We start from the raw sequence: 22,512 nt of genomic DNA, 5'->3' as shown, positions 1-22,512 counted from the left end.
ATTGTTTTGGCATGAATGGTGATCTTGTTTAGGTCAGCTTCCCACTATCTAGAGTATGTCTCATGTGAATCCACTCCCTCAACATAGCAAAGCCAATGAAGATCTATCTCCATGGGGAGAAGATACCTCTTAGGCTTTCTATGCAGTGTCCTCCTTCTTGATTAGGTGACGGTAGACAATACAGAAGTTGTTCTCTGCAGAGGAGTCCTCGCTATATGATCACGAGCTACTTCTGCTTCACGGTCATTGTTTGCTCCCATAAGGGATGATGCACTAAGCATGAACATAGAGGTTATTTCTATCCCGTTGGACTCTAGCAAAACCTTTGAAAAGCATAGCACAACAATGATAATAATAGCACCTCTTGCTACTTTTGCTTCTTTGCTTGAAATATTTTTTTAAATTTAATTTTTAGAACAAGATCAATTTTTGGAATAATGTTGTTTGAAAAAGTAGTGTGGCTTGATTATGAAAAATCTTATGCTACTCGTGTAAGGATCCAAGGGTAGCCTAAAGAGGAAAGAAGATCACTTTACCTCTTCATAAATGGACACGCGTATGTGGATGTGATCATGGAAGAGGCAGCCCACATGAGGTTGGTGATGGGCGTGGGTGAAATTCATTGTTGGCACTTTGAGATTGCGAGGTCATCGCCGCCACTATTGTGCATGCTATCAGAGAACTTCGTATACTATAGAGAGTGGTTCATGTCATGTACCAGACCAATGCCTCTCCTTGATGCATGCCAAGTGTTGCACCCCTCACTCAAGAATCTCTTTGTTAGAAGAAGATAGCAAAGTCACGATCAATTTGCAACCCAAACACATCTTCTCTAGCAAGACAAATGTCAATGTTTACAGTCATAGCTGCATGGAACCGAAAATAACCAATTATGAAGAGGAACCAGGGTAGTCTCCCCTAGTCAATCCCTCTTCCCACAAAAAGATGGGCTCCTCATCTGGCTCACTGTGGCCCCATCATGGAGGTCCACATGACTCATATTGTGTTTCCCAAAGCTGTCATCTTACCAATAGCCAAAAGCCATCAACCAGCATAACAATGTAGAATATGGAGCCTAAAGTATCTTTGACGAGTCGCCCCTTCTTGTAAAGGATCTTCGTGCATGATAGCCAGTAGTTGTACCACTGTTATAACCCCGCTTATAAAACCACCAAAATGATGTCTTCTTCTCCATGAGATACTTAGGCAAAAAGGGTAGCACAATTATGATATGGTATCTTGCTACTTTTGGTTTTTTGCTAGAAACAAAAATTTCAATTTTTATTTTAGCACTAGTTCAAATTTTGGAAAAATACGATTCTATTACGTTAGCAATTCATTTAACCAAAGGCCGCTCTCTCTCAAAAAAAAAAAGCAAGGAAAAAAACACCCAATAAGGCTAGCAGCAGCATCAGAAAGAAAGAAAGAAAGAGAGAGAGAGAGAGAGAGAGACGGAGAGAGAGGATGTCTCGACCCCTTCAGACGACAGGCATGCTTTCGCGAGGGCAGTTGCTTCAACTCTTCGATGACTTCTCGCTAATCGTCTCCAATCCTGGTGAGTCCTCTCATTTTGATGCCTTGCACATCATGGCTGTCTCCTACACGAGCCAGATTGCTCTTTCAAGCTTGTGTAGGACACCTCTCTTCTCTCCCAACCTGATAGTGTACAGTCTCGAGAGTCCAATCTTCAAGCTTTATACAATGTAATTAACCCACCTAAAAAGCAATGTATTTATAGCTCACTGTTCTATTATAGCAGTCTGCAGAGCCTTGGGGCTACACATTCCTTGGCACTGCTGAGTGCTCCCTCCTTGGTTCTTTTATGTCAAGCCTTGGCAGTCAAGATGCAGTGATCTCAAGTTTATTAGCTGAATATGTACTTTGTCCCTTGGTAATTATTTTATAGCTTTGATGCTTTAGCAGGACAGTGAAATCTGATAACTTCTTGTTGAAGATTTAATGTCTTTTTGTAAATAGTCCTTTTGTGGTGTTGCTGGCAGAGGTTGCTAATACATAATTCCACAGTGTTTTTAGTGCTAAACATGATGAATTTTCTGTTGATGATCATCCAATGCTTACCCTGATGGTCCTCCTCGCTCTAAAGACTTGTCTCTCTAGCTCCCCAAAAAATACGTCATTAGGGGTCATCACAAACGTCCCTGGCTGAATGAGTGAGCTCAGTAGAGATGGTAGAAAGGTGTATGATGGGGCTTTTATGTGGTAAGCATTAGTATGGGGGAGGGGTCTTGAAGGGCAAACCAAATGCCCAATCAGCTGTGCTGATGGTAAGTGTGATCATTTAGCAGTTAATCAGTTCATTCATCAATTTACTGCTCATTTCCCATTAGCTAGGATCACAGATCCTCAGAATAGAGTCCACGTAGCGGCTCCCCATCTCACAGGTGAGGCAATCACTTGGTGGCAGCATTGGTCTAATCTTCATACAGTCTAGACCACAGGTGTCACAACTTTTAGCTGGGATACGTTTGTTCACGACATGAAGACCAGATTTCTCCCGCCCTAGTATATGATAGGTCTGGCAGATGAGTTCTATGGACTCAGACAGAACGGGTCGCCAGTGCTTCAATTTTCCGGAAAGGTTATTACTTTAGCACAGCAGTTAGGGCTATTTGCGCAGGCCAAGATGGAGCAATTCATTCGTGTATTGGATCCCAACATCCGGTTCACAGTTCGTAACTTTGAACCCAGTACATATGACCGGGCTTTGACTCTCGCTCAGAATGAAGATGAATGGAGGCAAGCCCAATCAGTCATCCCAGTCCATTACCAAACCCCAGCAGCAGCAATCTGCTGCACAACCAGGGAAAGGTAATGCATCTTCTAAAGATGCTAAGAAGGACGGTAGTAATAGCTCCGGTTCAGGGGGTAAGAAGGATAAAGAATCTAAGCCTAAGAAAACCCTTGATGAAAAGGCTAAGGCAAGCATTATTGGAGGTTATCTTCCTCCAGAGGAGCAAAAGAAATACCAATCAAAAAACATATGTTAAAGAAATCTTAGATTGGGACATCCCTCGGACCGCCCAAGAAATCCGTTCTTTCGTAGGTCCTTGTCAAGCCTAAAGCACCCATGTTCATCAGTTTTCCAACCTTGCAGCACCTCTCACCGACGTACTCAAGGGGGTGAAGACTCGTAAACAGAAAGTCTCAGTGATAGGCAAGGCACTTGATGCATTCCGTGCACTCCAGAAAGCTGTCTTAGAGGCACCTGTATTAAAGTTAGCATCTTGGGATGAACCTTTCGAGTTCATTACCGATGCAAGCAATGTAGCCATAGGTGTAGTTCTTCAGCAGGACAATGGACTCGTGGCATACTACAGTAGAAAGTTGAATGTCGCCGAAAAGAATTATTTGGTTTATGACAAAGAGCTTTTGGGTGTGATCACAACACTCAAACATTGGAAGCCTTTTCTTTATAGACAAGTCTTCACAATAAAAATAGACCACCAAGCACTTAAGTGGCTTCAAACCATGCCCAGTGTCTAGTGGAGTGATCGGTAGGCCAGGTGGAGTCAACTCTTCCAATAATTTGGAGGAATGATTGAGCACATCCTTGGTAAGCATAACCCAGTAGTAGATGCTTTTAGTCGAAAGGCCAGCATCCAGGCATTCCAAGAGTCTACCATTCTCGAAATCACGGGGAAGGACTTAGATAGCATGAAAGACTAGTATGTCGACTCCCCTGAGTTTGGTGCTCAGTATAATTTGGGCCTCACTTCTGAGCCTGGCCATTATTCAGTGCAGAATGGTTGGTTGTTCTTTAAGAACCGTCTTTGTGTCATTCGGGAAAAGCGATCAACTCTTCTCCATGATGCCCATGACTCCTTAGTTGGAGAACATAGAGGTATCAACAGTACCCTCGAGAAATTAGAACGGTCCTTTTATTGGCCAAAAATGAGGTGTGATGTAGATTAACATGTTCAAGCTTGTAAGATTTGTCAAAAAGTAAAGGTTCCACATACAAAGAAAGCTGGGTTATTTCAACCTTTGCACCGAAGGACCTTTCATCGACATATCTATGGACTTTGTAGGGCCTCTACCAGCATCCACCGGATCCCGTAACACTTAGTGTTTTACCATTGTGGATTGCTTCAGTAAACTCTGCATGCTCATCCCATGCAAGCATACGGCCATAGCTGAGGATGTAGCCCGTCTTTTTCTCAAACATTGGTACCCAATTTCTAGTTTGCCTAGCACCATCATCTCAGATAGAGATTCCAAGTTTACCTCGCATTTTTGGAGGGCATTATTCGAAAACTTTGGAACTAAGTTATAATTGTCTAGTGCATTCCATCCACAAACAGACGGCCAAACAGAAATTAACCAGTTGGCCTTTGATGTTCTCAAGTCATATTGTCATGACTAGCAGTCCAAATGGGAACATTATCTTCCATTGGTCCAAGCTATCTTGAACGATACTCATTCATCTAGTGTCGGACGTGTCAAAATACGAGACATAAGAGCATAGTTTACCTGAAGAAGCTCTGCTGTATTGCTTTTGTCTCGGACTTTGTGTGATCTTCGAGGACCGTCCTCTGTGGTCCACTCAGAGGGTAACTCCGTGACACTTGACTCCCAAAGGGTGTCCAACAACCACCTCGGTACTCGAACAAATCGAGGAGCCTCTGGCCGTTGCGGGGGGCTCTACTCAAGCTGCGGACTCAACCTCCTGTTCTGACTGAGGTTGATCAACTAGAGCAATGGTGTGGGAATCATCATCACACTCTTCTGGATCTCCAAGACGTGGCGGCTCCTTGACAGTGGATACTGGAACATGCTCATCAAAGACCACATCGCGGCTGACAACAATCTCGTTCCTGTCTGGATCATACAATCTGTATCCCTTGGAAAGAGAATTATACTCCACAAATATAAGCTTGCGGGACTTGGAGTCAAGCTTCCCCCTCTGCTTCTTCGGAATATGTACATACGCATCACTCCCAAAAACACGGAAATGCGAGACATCAGGTTTCCTGCCAAAGTATGCCTCAAACGGAGTCATATTAGGTACTGAAGTCGTTGGAGACAGGTTGAGGGTATGGAGAGCCGTTGCCACAGCCTCTCCCCAAAGTGGACGAGGAAGATCACTATGCTCCAGCATGGTCCTCGCCATTTCCACCACAGTCTTGTTTTTGCGTTCTACAACTCCATTCTGTGAAGGCGATCCTGTATTGGCCAGTTCCCTCTTAATGCCATGATCTGCACAAAATCTGAGAAATACAGTCGAGGAGAATTCACCCCCTTTGTCAGCCCTGAGAGTCTTTATGTGCAATCTAGACTCTTTTTCCACCATCACGTGCCAATCCTTGAACCGTGCAAAAGCTTGGTCCTTCTGTGAAAGAAAGTAGACCCACGTGAATCTGGTACAGTCATCAACAAGCTGGTACAGTCATCAACAAGCTGCATAAAATAAAGAGATCCTCCCAATGATGGTGTCTGCTGAGGTCCACACAGGTCAGTGTGAATCAACTCCAACGGTTTCGAAGCCCGCCTGGAAGCTTGCTTCGGAAAGGATTCCTTGTGCTGCTTACCACGTATGCAAGAACTGCAACGTCCTTGCCTACTACAAACATCTGGCAAGCCAACCACCATCTGGTCTCGGAAAGCTCGCCGTAGTGCATCCACATTTAAGTGGCCAAAATGAAAGTGCATCCACATTTAAGTGGCCAAAATGAAAGTGCCACAGATCTCCGACCTGAGAACCTGTCAACGAGGAGAGTGCAGTGAGCTTGTAGATACTATTCTCCACACCGCCTTCCCAAACAACCTGGCCAGTCTCACGGTCCCGTAGAGCAACTGAATGCTCCTCAAATTCCACCCGAAAGCCAGTCTTGCATACTTCATGCACTGACAGAAGATGAAAACCCAGAGCAGGGACGTAAAGAACACGGGAAGCATGCTTGTCCCCCTTGCCGTCGGGAATAATCTCCATCCGGCCCTCACTGTGTATTGGAATAGTGGAGTTGTTGCCAATAAAAATGCGACCTGACTGCCGTTTCAGATCCAAAAAAAAATCACGGGACGGAGTCATGTGCCTGGAAGCACCACTGTCAAGAATCCATTCCCGGGTATCCTTCGCGGTGAAGCCAACTGCCTCCTCGCTTGAAGACGATGAAGCACAAATGCAGGAGTCTTTGCAGCTGAGGTTGAAGAATCAGCACAGGTCCATCATCTCTAAGTGCACAAATGCAGGAGTCTTTGCAGCTGAGGTTGAAGAATCAGCACTCTTCCCAGTCCGCTTAGGACACTTCCTCCAATAGTGGCCTTTCTCGCCACAATCATTGCAGGACCGCTCGGCCTTCAGCTTCTCTCGTTCTGTGTCGGGTTTCTTCTCAGAAGACTTCTCTGGTGAAGCCTTCCCTTTGCCCTTGTTGTTCTTCCGGCCTTTCGATCGTTGGCCAGTTAAGGCCTCCAAACCTCCGCTGTGAGGAGGGTTCGTGAAACGTTCCTCCTGGTCCAAGACCATGGGCACAAGCTCCTCCTAGGTAATGGTGCTGAGCCTGCCACTCGTAATCAAAGAGGAGTAGAAAGCGGAATACTGAGCAGGCAAGTGGGACAGCAAAGTAATGGCCATGTCTTCAGATGATATCTCCTTCCCAGCCTGGAGGACTTCCTGCTGAAGGGCCTGCAGCTTGTTAATGTGCTCCCGCATCGTCGATGACTTTGCAGGGTTCATAACCCTCATCTGCACTTCCAAGGAGATCCTCTTCATGGGTGATACCCTGTTATAAAGAGAAGCCAAGTGCTGCCATATGCCTCTGGCCAGCGTCATATGCTTTACGTGATTGATTACTTGTGGTGTGCAATTGAGGAAAATAAATGACCGGACCCTGGCATTGACACGATTCCACATCTGTGCCTGTGCCTCACGGTCCTTCTTCATTGACAGTAACTCCCCTTCCTCTGCTTCCGGCCGTGGAACCCCGATAACGATGAAATCAGCAAGGTCATATGACTCCAGCACAGACTCCATCATAACCTTCCAGATGTCGTAATTGTTCCCGTCTAACTGACGGTTCACTGGGAACGTGGGGAGAGTTGGGATCTTCACGTGCTTCCAGCCATCTCTAACAAATCTGCCATCGAGGGGATGTAACTGAAAGGGTGGGTGGGTGGGAAAAAAACCTCTAAACCTGCAAGTGGCTGTCCAGCAACTTAGCCCGCCTTCCTCTTGCTACTTCTCTTCCCGAACAATCCAAACAGTCCACCAATCAGCAACGTAACAATCCCCCTCTTGCTCAGAAAACTCCCAAGATTTTTCAAGAGCCTAGGGCTCTGATACCATGTCAAAAAACGCAGCGGAAATGATAACCAAATCTGAGACCACAAGAGCAAGTCCCCATATAGCAGTCGGCCAGCGCCAGCATGCGCCGCCAGCCCTCACGACTAGGCACTTCCAGTCGGCCAGTAAAAAAAACAGTCATGACCCCTTCTGATTAGGTCGGCCAGCTCCACGTGTACGAGAGTGCAGTCGGCGAGCACCAGAAGCTCCTGCCAGCCTGTGGCAGCCACCCACACCATGGAAAAATGGGGAAAAAATACGGGGAGTGAGGAAAAATGATAAAACACCTATACAGGGCGGGCACACCCACAACAGAGGCCCTGGTGTCTGATAAAGACAGGAGATGACTTCTAACAGGATGGACTCCATATAAAGCAGCCTTTGGTCGCCGTTTCTCTTATCTTTTGACGAGATTGGTGTCTCCATCTCTAGAGGCTAATAAAACAACGGAAGCATTTTCCGAAATCATTGAGTCAGTCAAGGACCGCTTGACCAAAGCACAAGAAGCCTATAGCAGACAGGCAAATAAGTCAAGACGAGGTGTCCACTTCAAGGAAGGGGATTGGGTCTATCTGCGTATCATGAAACAAAGATTGAAACAAGTGGGCAAACGTTGTCCCAAGCTTTCATTCCGTAGTTTTGGACCTTTTCCAATAGTTAAAAAGTTAAGTGATGTCTCCATGAAGTTGAAATTGCTCAACAGTTGGACGATGCATGATGTTTTCCATGTTTCTTGGCTAAAACCATATGTTGGACCAGAAGTTTTTGATGTTTCAGATGAACAACAGCCAGACGTGGTAGACGAAGCTGAAGTCATCGAGCTCGAGCAGATCCTTCTTCATCATTGGAAGCATGGTTCCGGTCGACGGATACGTCAGTTCTATACGAAGTTTTGAGATCGAGGTACCCACGAAGCCGTATGGCTAGATGAGGAGTTCTTTCAAGAGTACCCCTAGTTTTGGCGGACTACTTGGAAGCCATGAACCTACCGCCAAGCTAAGCAAGAGGGAATGTCACATGCACTTTGCACTGTAGTACATGGTGACAAGCTGGCTCATCATCATCAGTGCAACATTGTACAGTATTAGTTCCTTTTAGGATGATATTTGTCGTACACCGTGACCCCATTGTAATCCTCACTCGAGGATAAGTCAGGCACGAGTTACGTAGGTCATTCTCAGCCTTAGACAGTCAGTCACTCAGTCCAAAGTCCCTTAACCCACTTGAAGAGACGCATTCATGCATGTAGAGTCTGTAAAAACCTTAGGGTTTGCATTAGAAAGCACTCTGCATATTGCATATCATTCATCCATTGCATCTAGACCATTGCAGAACCCCTTAGATATCAACTAGTATTTATTAGAATATTTATTAGGAATTTTCTAGTATTTTTTCCACAATTTCCAACATTTATACATCATTATCAGTCGTGTAGCATTTATTATGCAGCCGGCCAGCATCTAGTGCCAACCGACTAGCATCAGGGGTAGTATAAATAGGAGTGCTTTGCTCATCCATTCATTCATCTCATAATTCAGCAATCAGCTCTCAAGTGCATCAGTGTTTCAGTCTTCAGCCCTAGATTCACATCAGCCTCTTGCGTTTTGGAGAAGCCTTTCATCCTACAGCTAGAGGAGCATCAAAGCTTGTGCATCCAGCCCTCCATCAGCAAATGCAGCAGTTCTCAACATTCAGCCATGAGTAAACCTTGCGTTTTCTGCATGCATACAGTTTTCAGCATTCATCTCTTCATCGTTTTGCTATAGCCACTTAGTGAAGGTAAAACTCAGCATTCATATTCATTTACAGCATTCATACATATCCTAGAACAGTCCCAAACAGCCCCTATCTCAGCCTCAAAATTGCAGCCCTTCTCATTCCATTGGGAAGATTGCATAGGCTCGAGATTGGACATCATTGGTGCTTCTACAATCGTGTACAGTTCAGCCCAACTCTTGGTCTTCAGAGATCTTGTGTTTGGCTTTTCGTTAGTCACACCGTCAGTCTCTTCGAAGTAATAAAGCAAATACTATTCCAGTAACGGGATAGGGGACCCTTCAGTGGGTAATTCAGGACCCCATACGGTGTACAAATTCCATCTCTCTTTCTCTCAATCTCTTAAAAGTTTGAAGTCTTAAAGTGGATTGCTAAACTCGTGAAACTCAGGATAGAGAAGACGGTGTGAGCATTTGTGTGACAGGATCCTCAATTACGAATACTTCCATTGCATGTTACAGGCTCATGGTCACCATGAAACTCGTTTCGGTGGCTTTGAAACTTGTTTCACGTTTTAGTGTTGAAACGTTTCATGTGCACATTGAAACCATATCGTTTCATGTGGGGAAAAAGGTTGTGATTTTGTGTGCTTTTTAGCTTTTATAATTCTTTCTCTTTCCTTCTTTCATTCTATTTGTTCTTTTCTCTTCTTTTTTGTATGTCTTCTTTGTTTACTGATGATAAATATGCTAATATCATCTTATAACTATTGGCCAGTACCTTCACATTTTATGTATGTGATTGTTTCGGTCCAACGTTTAACCTTGTGTAACAGGCTTCGACAGTTTGCTGCGTTTTCTGTAGATTTCAGCGTAGAAGGTGCGGCGTTTTCTTTTGGGAGCAGAGGCCTCCTCAAGATTGCTGCGTTTTCTTCATCTGACGCTTGGGACTGTTGTATTTCTGAATTTTTAACAAAGATTGCTGATTTGTATGCTGATTGGATTGTTGAAGCCCTCTTCTACGTGCTGAGGACATGGATATACATCTTGGAGAGATCTTCCTTCTTTCTCTTCTTTCAGTTTCCCACCCTCCCTCCCTTTCTTCTTGCTATGCACAGCTTGAGAGGAGGACTTGCTAATTTTTTCAGCCCCTTTCTTCAGAGAAGGTTTCTTGTCAGAGGACATGGCTTCACGAGGTTTCTCTTCTGCTACTCCTCTTGTTGATTCTCCAGCACCATCACAGCCTGGATCTCTTGCTCCCGCCGCTCCACAGGTGATTCCTATTCCCAATCTTTCCTCTTTGAGTGTCTCTCATCTAGGTCTTGCTCCCATCCCTACCCACATACCATCCTACAATCCTCCCCAAGTCAATGACTCCATGAAGCTTACAGCAACCAACTATCATACTTGGTCTTTCTACACTAAGTTGTTGCGAAGGAGCCAGTGTGTGGATGGCTATCTCCACACCTGACTTGGTGGACCTTGCTTTGAGAAGCATATTGGATGCTTGGGCTCGTCTTATCATCATCCATTGCATGACTCCATCTATACAAGCACAATTTATCTCTACTCGGAGTAATGCTCATAAGATTTGGACAGAGATCTAGAGGAGGTATGGGAGTGTTTCGACAGTGAAGATTTCCAAATTCGAGTTAGATCTGGAGAAGCTTACAATCAATGAGTCAGATAACTTGATTGAGAAGATTGAAGAGTTCACCCGTATCAAGCTGTAGCTTGAGGAGTACGGAGTACCATCAACAATCCCATCCATAAACTTCTTGGTAAGTTGCCTGCTTCCTTTGACTCTTTCAGGGATAATATTTATTTCCGTGATCCTCTCCCTCCTTTTGAGGAAGTCGTGAGTTATCTCCACGATAAGTGCATGCTTTGCGGAAAAGGCAAGTCGGAGTCTGCTCTGACAAGGGCAAAGGCAAATGCGGAAAAGGAAACTCCAACAACAACAACAACAACAAAAACAAAGGCAAAGGCAAGGGTAAACAGGATTCTAAGAAATCCATTACAAAAGCAATGAATGTGATTACTGTGGCAGGTCAGGTCATACCGAGGCTCGTTGCTTTGCTTGTCGTGTTGATTCTCGAGCAACCAAAGCCAAGTATAAAGCCCAGGATACTTCTAAAGCATTTGACAAGGACAACACCAAAGATAAGGCGAAGTTTTAGAGGAGGGATCTGGCAAAGTTGCATACATGATGGCAGTCACAGATTCATCAACTTCTTCACAGGATTCATTCCTCGTGATCACAGATATGACTTCTCTTGAAGAGGTTAGTGACACAACTGAAGCGGTGGAATGGGTTGGTGATAGTGGTGCTTCTGTCCACCACACGACCAATCAGGCCCATATCTTGGAGGACTACGAGACTCTCTCTTCTTCAGTTTGTATCGGCGACAACTCTTTGCTTCCTGTCTCTAGTGTTGGTAATGTTTCTGTGGGTTCCTCTGCCACCTTACATGATGTTCTGCATGTACCACGGATTTCCAAAAATTCGGTTTCAATATACAAAGCTTCTCAGAAGGGACTTGGTGTGTACTTTGATGATGAGGTCATCGAAGTAATTGACAGGAAGACTCTCTCGGTTGTTGCCAATGGAGTCCATGATGGGGGTCTCTACAAGATCACCAATTTTTCTTCCTAGATCCCTCGCACTGATTCCCATATTCATTAGCTTTTCTCCCCCTTGATGGCTTTGGTTTCTGAGGCAGATACTTCTCTGTGGCATTCTCGCTTCAGTCATGTACCCATTGCTGTCTTACAGAAGTTCCATTCTAAGCAGGTTGTCAGTGGACTACTTGAGCTCAGGTCTCTCTCACACATCTGCGCATCTTGCATTATGGGCAAGCATCATCGAGATGCATTTCCAGAGGAGGCCACTCATTGAGCAACCCGAAGACTGGAGCTTATACATGCAGATGTTGCAGGACCTATGGAGGTTGAGTCTCTTGGCGGGGCTCGATATTTTCTTCTTTTTGTGGATGATTTCACTCACAAAGTCTGGGTATGTTTTTTGGCTCGCAAGTCAGATGCTTTTGCTAGTTTCAGGACTTGGATCGCGATGGTGGAAAATTAGTTTGGGGGTAGAGTTTCATTCCTTTGAACTGATAATGGTGGCGAGTTTGTACCATTTGATGACTTCCTTGCTTTGAAGGGCATTCACCGACAGACTGCAGTTCCTTACACTCCTCAACAAAATGGAGTTGTGGAAGGAAAGAACCGAACAGTCAAAGAGATGGCTCATGCTTTGTTGCATCATGCAGGTCTCCTTCTTGCATTATGGGGTGAAGTTGTGGCTACCTCAGTTTATCTCATTAACTGTTCTCTCACAAAAGCGGTTGAGGGGATGACTCTGGAGGAGGCTTTTACAAACCACAAGCCTTCTGTTTCTCATCTTCGTGTTTTCGGTTGTGTTGCTTACGTGCATGTCCCAGATAAGAAAAGGACCACACTCGCACCGAAGTCAAAGAGGATGATCTTCACAGGCTACAGTTTGAGATCCAAAGGATACCACTTTTGGGATCCAGAGATTGATGACATCATCATTTCTCGTGATGCTCGGTTTGATGAGAGCTTGTTTGGCATTGATTCCTCTCCACCTAATGCATCTTCCGACTTTCTAGATAATCCATTCCCGACAGATGCTAGTGATCTTTTACCTCTTCCACGTGTAGCTCCTCCTCCTCTCCCTGCTGCAACCCCAGTGCTAGCTGCTCCTTCACAGTCACTCGTTCCCATCAGCTTCTGTAGCTCCCAGTCCCTCTACGAGTCCTGCTTTGACTCCAGGATTACCCTCACCAGTGCTTACTTCATCACCCCTTCCAACAGCATCGGATGAGTCCTCTACTGCAGCTGGATCTTCTTCTTCACGCTTTGAGAGGAAGGTTGGCCTACCTCAGTGGGTTCAACAACTCTTTAGAGATTCTGGTCTCACTGATGCACAGCTCCATAACCAGATCTCTACCATCACCCCTGGACCTCACTGTTCATCTTAAGCTTCCACATCTCATCACAGTCTCATGAGTTCTCTCCAGGAGATCGATGATCTTGAGAGTCCAGAGGAGGCTCTTTCACAGCCGCAGTGGTGGCGGCAAGCCAGGGAAGCAGAGATGGCATCTATTGAGAGGAATAACACTTGGTCTTTGGTGCTACGGCTTTTACATCGTCGTGTTATTGGTGTGAAATGGATTTTCAAAGTCAAGTTTCATGCAGATGGTACTTTGGACAAGTACAAAGCCCGCCTTATTGCTCGAGAATATGCTCAGAAGGCAGGTGAAGACTTTGATGAGACATTTGCTCCTACAGCCAGGTATACCACCATCAGGATTGTTTTGGCTCTGGCTGCACACTTTAGATGGCCCGTGTTCCAGATGGATGTCAAATCTGCTTTTCTGGATGGAGATTTAGAGGAGGAAATTTATGTTGAGTAGCCTCCTGGTTTTGTGATTCACTGACAGGACACCCATGTGTATCTTCTGCAGAAGGCTCTTTATGGTCTCAAACAGGCACCCTGTGCACCTGGTATGAGAAGATTGATGCCTTCTTGTTATCTCTTGGCTTTGAGAGGGTATATGCTGACATCAATCTCTATGTGCTTCTTTCTTATGGAGATATTTGTGCCATTGTTTTGTATGTTGATGACCTCATTCTTTTTGGCTCAGATATTGGGTTGGTCACACAGGTCCAGTCCAAGCTTTCAGAGACATTTGAGATGACTGATCTTGGCCTTCTACATTATTTTCTTGGGCTGGAGGTTTGGCAGAAAGACGATTGTATCTTCATTTCTCAGCAGAAGTACGTGAAGAAGCTGCTCTCACTTTATGGGTTGTCAGATTGTACACCTCTCTCTTGTCCCATGGATCCCAATGCCAAGTTATCCAAGGAGGATGATACACCCTTGGTGGATTCCACAAAGTACCAGCAGATTGTTGGCTCATTGCTTTACCTTGCGAACACTCGTCCAGACATCTCCTATGCTATGAGTGTCCTCAACTAGTTCTCATCAGCCGCTTGAAGGTCTCGTTGGCAGGCAGCTTTGAGAGTTCTTCATTATCTTCGAGATACTTCAGATTATGGCATCACCTACTCTTGTGGTGTTGATTTGGTTGGCTTCACAGATTCTGATTGGGCAGGCTGTATATGCTGGCATAGCTGGGTGACACCTTTGTGAGAGTAAGCAAACCTTTGAGCCAAGTGTTCGAGAGCCTTTGGGTACCCTACGTCCTGGCCATCGAGGGAGGGTGTTGGGAGGTCATGGCCTGGTTGTCTACATACCACATACATAGTGCCAGGAATAATGAGATCATACATAAATTGTAGAAGACTAGGGCCATTATCATCCCCCCTCCACCAATTTTCGTGGCTTGGAATGGATTAGAGTGGTGAAGGTTAAGGGTGCATTGGCGTGAATGCTACTGGGATGGGTGACCTCCCGGGAAGTGGCCCCCAATTATGCTTGCACCCATCCGAGTAGTGTTCACACCACTGCGTGCTTTACCTCCACCACTCTAATCCCTTCCAAGCCATGAAAATTGGTGGAGGAGAGATGAGAATGGCCCTAGCCTTCTATTACTTATAGAGGATCCCATTGCTTGGGACTCTATGCATGTGGGATGTAGGCGGCCAGGTCACGACCTTCCATGAATGCGAGCAGAGGACATCTAAGCTACGCTAGAAAGGAGATCAGATTAGATGAACCAGTTGGTATCCCAATGGGTGAGATGGAGGGAGAGGGCATCTAAGCTGCGCTAGAAAGGAGATAGGGCGGTCCATAGGTAGTCCTTGTGTGAGGAACTAGCAAGTGACTCTAGCATACCATACCTGATCATGCCCCTGCTCTACTAGCTATTGAGAGGACTTTAAAGCGAGCGTGGATAGCCTGTGGCTATCTAGGGTGTGGAGTCAACGTATGTATGTCACCATCTGGAAAAGTGCATCTACCACCAGGGCTACCATTAGGGTGTTGCTTGAACTCCGCCAAAATGATAGGGTGTGGTTACATTGGATCATATGGGCGAACATTGTTACTAGAAGCCTCTTAATCCTGTTGGAAGGGCAATTCTTGTGAGCTATGGTTGAAGGGGCTGATTGCCACGTGTATTTGTGGTGGGCGCTTGGCTATCCCATATACACTAGACTCTCGTAGTAGTGTTGCTTCTTTAATATCTCTCCCTGCTAGTGACAAGGGGCTGGTTGGTGGGGTTGGTTGATTGACCAAATGGGCCAACTATGCATGACTAAATACAATGGATCTAAAAGTTGTCCACGTTGGATGAATCCAGGCCTTTTTGTTGGAATGTGTTTGACTGTCCCAAAACAGGTCCAATATGCCCATAATTTATTTTCACATAGGCTTGCTTCTTGCGTCGAGTAAGGCATCAGAAAATCTGTTGTGCTTTTCGCTTCATGATTTGCCAGGTTGCTTGCTTGAAGAGAGAGAGAGAGAGAGATTTTAGTAAGGTCTACTAAAGGTCCAAAGGGTCTATGTGGCCAAAAAGATGTGCATATGATCTAAGAAAAAGACAGCTTGCATACTACATAGGTCCCTGTGTTGAACACTCCTGCCTCTTTGCTTGGGTTTGAGAGTAGAGATAGAGAAGAGAGCAGCGGAATCAAACACACAGCACACACATGAGTCCTAAAACTAATGTTCCATATTATATACAAGAATGAAGTGTTACAGCTGTACTTCAAGTATAAGGGACGGTTGAGAATGCAAACGGCAGTTCACAACCCGTGCTCTGCTGAGGATCTCCTTGGCCAGCAGCCCATGCCGGTAGAGAAACGCTTTGTAGATGCCTAGCGTTCAGAAGTATGCGGATGATTTTGCCATTTTCCTAATCACGTATATATAAGCATCATTACTTCTGGTTGGCTTGTATTAATGCTGCGGCCAGCATTAAGAACTGTACAGATCTGGCCGACTGGCTTTCCTATTGGCCGACTACCACATGGCACCTGCGTTGGCTAAAACCACTACGCCTACTGCCCGACTGCTCCTGATGCCTGACTGAGCTGCCCATCTCCTACAGGCCAGCCGTGTGTGCCCTAGGGTGAGGTGTATCTGTAATAATAGACATGGAGAGCTCATATGTTCATGGCCCAAATGTCCACCTTCCATGGCGGTGCCTCCCTATGGCATCGCAGGATGTCTTGAATCTGGAGCTGAAGGGTGGAAGGTCTGACTCTCGGAGGGCATAGGCATCTAGCTCTCTGGAGGGAGGCTCCCCGATCCTTGATGACTTGCACACACACACACACACACCCACAGAGAGAGAGAGAGAGAGAGAGAGAGAGAGAGAGGTGTAATGCATGCTTGGGAGATTTTATGTTTGTATGTATGTGCATGCATCAAGAGAGGTTAGCAACAGTTGTTTAATGATGATCACATGTTTATGCAGATGTCAAGAAAAGGATTGCAGATGCTGTCAAACAAAAGCAAGTATGATTTGAGTTGATTAATAAAAAGGTGTTGATAGTCCATATGAACTTGTGAAAGGTGGTTTGCTGGTTTGCTTTTTTGCAAGCAGAAGATCATGATTGAAAGAATTAATACAAAAAAAGAGCAAGTTCGCAGGAGGCCTATTCTCGGCAAGTCAACAAGGACAGAAGGGCTGTGAAATTTTTGGTAGGATTATGAAACAAAGATTGAAACAGGTGGGCAAGTGATGCCCAGAAGTTGAAATTTCACAGTTTCAAACGTTGAAGAAGGTCCATGAAGCTGGAGTTGCCTCTCATCCTCTACCTCCCCTATGGTGCATACTCTGCATATCCGCTCATCTTGTGGGATGTTCTTGGCTCTCTCAATCTCTATTCGGAGGTGGTGGGAGGATACTCTGAGTTGACCATGTAGAATTACACATATGTGGCAGTGACCGTGTGAACGGGGGCTTACTAGGGGCACTTTTTCCATCCATGCATTATAGAGGTTTTTTTTCCCTAGACATTTTGTGTCCGAACACCTATACTTTTACAGTACGGGTTTGTACTTAGGGTACTCGTGGTTGTACACATCTTATTACTTCATTCTAGTATATCCACACTTTTGAGCTCTCTATTGCTCCTTACTCAATGTTCTTGCAGTTTTTAGTGTATTTCTGGTGAACATTAGGGTTTTTGAGAACCCAACAGTGGTACCAGAGCATTGGGTTGATTTTTCCTGGAGGATTAGTGCCCCATTGTCGGTACCGCCTTGTACTTGTCCGTGTGCTTGTATGAGCCTGTACTTGACCTTACATCCTCACGTTGTTGTGAACTTGTTTGTATATCCTTGCATGATGCCCGTACAGTTGTTGTACTTGTAGTCGGTACTGTTTGTACCGTCAATTGCTACTTGCATTTGTACCTACAACACATGCAAATTTCAAAATTTCGGGCTTTCTGTAATTACGACACAAATTGGGACCTTCAAGGTAACAAAATTTCTTGTCGATTTTACTCTCTCATTGCAAGACTTTTTTGCAGTTGATTGCTACAAGGCAGTTTGCAGTGTGTTGCATTTTCCAAGAGGAAGTTAACAAAAAGCATTTCAAAAGTCGTGTGCATTGTTGCCCGTGCATTTGCAGTTAGAAATGGCACAAAATGCTCGAGATGTATTTGGTGTATCGGCACAAGAAGACAAGCTTGACAGGAGTAATTACTCCTTGTGGAGCTTTATGATCAAAAACTTGCTTGTGGCCAAGGGCCTATGGGGTTTTGTGAGCAAGGATGATACCCAACATGCAGACATTGCACCTGGCATGCCTCAAAGAGGTGATGGGCTAGGTGGTTATCAGGCCCAAGCCCAACTTGCAGCACTTGCTGTGCCCTCACAGGAGCAAAGAAGATGGGATGCGAGAGATTCATAGGTCATGTCCTTAATTGCTTTGTCGGTCAAGAGGTCAATTATACCTCATATCCGGTCTTGCAAGATGTCAAAGCATTCTTGGGGTACTTTGGAGGCCATGTACTAGGCCAAGAATAAGACCAGGGTTATGTATTTGAAAAGACAGCTTGATGGTATGCATATGAATGAGGAAGACAGCATGTTAGATCACTTGATGAAGATCCATGATCTTCGTGAGTAGTTGTTAAACATTGATGAAGTAATTCTGGACAGCCAGCTAGCTTCCACACATCACTCAACCTGTCCATGAGGGGAAACTCTAACCCACTCACTTGCGAGGAATTGGTGGGGCTTTTGTTTGCAGGCAGAGCAAACAAGGAAGAACATGTATATAGGTATGCGTCGCCATGATTAGGCATTTGTGGCATATAACAAAGGCAAAGACAAAATAGGTGGCTATCAACCAAGGATTGATTTTGGACAGCAATCAAACAACTAGAAGGACAATGGAAGCAAGCCCAAGAAAAAGGGCAAGTGTCATTACTGCAAGAAGCTAGGGCATGATATTGATGAATGCAGAAAGAAGATAGCCAATGAGAAGAAGAAAGAATCTGGTATTGTTGTTGGCGACTCTACTCCTGCAGGTAAAGATGATGCATTAGCAAATTATGTGCAAAATGATTGGGCTTTTCTTGTATGCAATTACGATGCTTCTCAAGAGCATATGTCTCGTAGTGTGGATGAGAAGAGAAAGATATATTGAGCTTCTACTAAAGATCCAATGGGACTTATGAGACCAAAGTGATACAATAATGTCCATGGCATATCTCATCATGGAATGGAAAATAAAATAGAACAAATCAAAATTGTATGGAGTGATACAAAACTGTCCGTCGAAATCTCGTCACGGAATACTAGGAACATGAAACATGAGAGGAGCATTAGCCCCCAGTAGATGGTATACCACTAGCACTTGCACGCCCGTGCCATGGCTAATCCTCTGCAGGAACATTCTTAGTCCTTGATTAGTGCAGCAGTTAGGACAAGCATTTAGGTCACCATCAGTAGCAGAAGCATCTTCATCAGCATTAGAATCATCATCGTCATGACCATCATCATCAGTTCATAGTTGATAGCATGTGAAGATCTCCTAGCATCAATCAGCCAGCATCAAATAGCATCCAGATTCAATCGGCCAGCATATTATGGAGATCTAGCATTTTATGCCACCAAGCGCTTAACATTATATGTTAGTATAGGCCTTTTTGGGACTGTCCAGCAGGACAACAGCTGTATAGCTGGCCAACTGCTGTCCCACTCATATGTAAGCATCTCATCGTTTTCAGCATTAAGCAAGTCATTAGTTCATCATTCATCCATCACAGTTATCAGCATAAACAATGTAGAAGGGGCAGGGTCACCCTTATGGGGCTGACCATAGCCCTACATCATGTACAAGCATCATGTAATCTTTTTGTACCATATTAAAATAAAAGAAAAACCCCTGACACCAATCTCTCTCTTCTTCTCTCTCCTTTGTCTTAATCGTGTTTAAATCAACATCTTGTTCTTAATCAAGCTTAGGGCTGTGAATCAATACAGCAAGGCTTCCGTGCATGCAGCATTGGTATCAGAGCATGCAAGCTCAGTCCACTAAGCAATGTCCCAAGGAAGGTGCAGAGTTCCAGCAGAAAGGATGCAATAGGATAGCAAATGGAGTGGTTTGTAAACAGGCGAAGCTACCGCATAGTTGTCAAGTACGAAACGAAGGTACGAAAAAACAATACCGGTACGAGACTGTTAAATTTTGAAAAATAAGTTCGATTGAGGTATGATCCACTTTAAAAAACACTTGAAAAAAAGATATTTGTACACATTTAGAGATGCGAAGTCTAGAGAAGTTGTAACTTGTCATAAACTGGAAAAAAGTTAAAACACTAGTACAAATGTCAAAGACTCAAGAGTCATGAACAATGAACACTGAACATGCCATAAATAAGAGTTGTGGCCCACGGCCTACAATTGGAAATACAAAAATGTGTGTTGTGACTAGACACAACACCAAGTACAAAAATGTCTAGAGTCTCTAGACTCTAGACTCTAGACTCTAGTCCTCCTCCTCAAAGAAATCACTAGGGGAAGGAATGCCCTTGCTAAAGGTGGTCCCATCATCAGAGGCCAACCCAAAACTGACCTCACTAAGGACATTGCTCTCGTTGTCGTACTTGGGTTCTCTGATGCTTGCAATAGGAGTATCCTCTTCTTCAGCAACAGGTGCTAAAGTGCTCCTCGAAGTCGAGCCAGAGCCACGCCTCACATATGTAGCCACCGTGGTCGAAGCAGGGCGCCAAACAATGCATCCGCGGCCTCCTACTCGTGTGCCACCTCTAGCTGTGTGACCTCTACGAGTACGAGAAACTCGACGGTCAATCTCCTTTAGCTTCTTGTAGAGATCGGCATATATGGCCTCCTCATCTGGATCTTGTTCCTTGTGGACACTCTTAAGAGTGTCCACTGTTAACTTGAACTCGTCGACATTCACTTGAAAGCAAAGTTCAAACATTTATAAATTATTAGTCACGACTCATCATTAATGACATGCTATAGCCTATGAATCATCATTAATGAGTCGAACTTTGAACTCTAGAGATCTCTTCCTGTTTGGAGATCTCTATGTCATGCATCTTTTCCACCATGCGCATGTTAGCACGGCAATATACAAGCTGCTCTAACTGCATGGTGCTAAGACGGTTTCGTGTCTTTACGTGTATGAGTGAGTAGGAACTCCAATTTCTCTCACATGTCCTTGACGAGCAATCCTATGAAAAAATAAGAGAGTTAGAAATTAGAATGTAAGAACTAGTTAGTAGTTACTACTCTAGCGCCACCTTCTCTCCATAAACGCCACAATCGAATCGCGTCGTGGAGTGGGTGGAGGATCGGTGGGATCCCTAGAAGGCAAAAAGGTCACTTTAAGGTTAAGCCTTTAAGGAATGAGAAGGAGATGTGAAGACGAGATTTGAAAACATGGGACATGGGTTTACCTAATCCCCTCCATAGGAATGTCGGGGTTCTCCTCATCAAGCACAGTGGTCACACCAATCTCTGCTAGAGCCATGAAGTGGGTGAGTAGTCCCAATGTGGTGCCCTCCATGTCGACCATGCGCAAAACCCTATACAAGGGAGTCACTGCAATGACAATGGCACACACCTCGCGCCAAAAGGACTCCCTCATGCATAGACGTTGAACGGCTCGGGCCTCGTCCGCACTAGTCACCATCTCCTCTCTTAGCCATGCGACGAAATCCGAGGAGACCACGGTCATCTGGAGCTTTGGTTGCACGTCATATAGCCGCTACAAGAGAAGCCATATGTAGGCAAACCGCGTGGAAGAGGGCTTCTTAAGCTCCAAGTCGCTTTGCTCGCGAAACATAATGAGCACCTTTACCTTCTTTATGAAGAAATTCACAATGGATAGGCCTTGTGCGACCACCCTCTTCACCCACTCTAGCTTCCCCACATCTTCCATGAGTAGGTCTAGACAATGGGAGGCGCAAGGAGTCCATACAATGGATGGGAACTCCGCCTCTACCAAGCGTCCCATTTTGCGGCAATTGGACGCATTGTCCGTAATGACTTGAATGACATTTTTATGCCCGACCTACATGTAACACAATGGCAAATGCAATGACATTCTTAGAAGCTTAAACATAGATACTGGAGTGTCGAGACTTTGACATAGAAAGCAATACCTTTGAGAAAATGAAAGTTGTGATGTGTTGCACACTAGTACTTAAACTCCCAAAATTCAACAAACAATTCGAGATACATACAGATGCGTCGGATGGGGGCCTAGGAGGAGTATTATTACAAGACGGACACCCAATCGCCTATGAATCACGAAAATTAGTGATGTGGAACGCCGTTGGACCATGCATGAAAAGGAAATGCAAGTTGTGGTTCACAATCTCAGGAAATGGCGTCATTATGTGCAAGATAAACACACTAAGGTTTTCACAGCCAATATATCATTAAAGTATGTTCAGACAACCAAAATTATCCCCAAAACAAGGTAGATGGCAGGATTTTATAGCCGAGTTTGATCTTGACATTATTCATAAGCCGGGGAAATAGAACTTGATGCCTGACACCTTAACCGGATGCCGTAAGTCAATGCAGTCAGTGTTGCAAATGGTGCACTATTGGACAAAATCAGGGATGCTCAAAAACAGGATGTAGCAGTCATCAAAATGGCAACAGATTTGCAAAATGGTACATCAACAGTGGACTTGTTTGACTTCAAGGATGGACTGTTGTATGTCCACCAGAAAGTGTATGTGCCCGATGACCACGAGCTGAAAGCCATGCTACTTTGAGAAACCCATGACTGCAAACTGGCCGGGCATGGGGGTTAGAAACGCTCCCTTGAGCAACTCCAAAGGCACTTCTTTTGGCCTCGCATGCAGGAGGATGTAATTGAATGCGTCTGCACCTGTCCCACCTGTCAACTCGTTAAGGCACAACAAGTAAAGCCAATAGGCTTATTGCAAATCATGCCCATTTCGTCCAGGCCGTGGGACATTGTAAGCATGGACTTCATTGTGAATCTCCTAGAATCGCAAGTCTTGAAATAAAGCTTTGCAGCTTGATATGCTGTGAGA

The 22,512-nt window shown here is 44.9% G+C and overlaps 1 protein-coding gene across 2 annotated transcripts in view; it reads left to right on the top strand.

Annotated features, from left to right (window-relative positions):
• The first annotated feature begins 1,351 nt into the window (after positions 1–1,351).
• The window catches only part of LOC147605720 (plant/protein), a 48,169-nt gene continuing 27,008 nt past the window's right edge, over positions 1,352–22,512 (top strand). The window contains exons 1-2 of one of the 2 annotated variants that reach the window (XM_086793473.1): positions 1,352–1,555; positions 16,428–16,468. In XM_086793473.1, coding sequence (XP_086649599.1) covers positions 1,465–1,555; positions 16,428–16,468 — 132 coding nt within the window. In that variant the 5' untranslated portion in view covers positions 1,352–1,464. The remainder of the gene's footprint in view (positions 1,556–16,427; positions 16,469–22,512) is intronic. The other variant, XM_086793472.1, reaches the window with a different exon arrangement.

This window comes from Cibotium barometz, chromosome 59 (assembly GCF_041138505.1).
Source record: "Cibotium barometz isolate CiBa-2024 chromosome 59, ASM4113850v1, whole genome shotgun sequence".
Lineage (NCBI taxonomy): Eukaryota > Viridiplantae > Streptophyta > Polypodiopsida > Cyatheales > Cibotiaceae > Cibotium > Cibotium barometz.
Note: the sequence above shows the minus strand (reverse complement) of the source record. Positions and strands in the feature narration are given on the sequence as shown.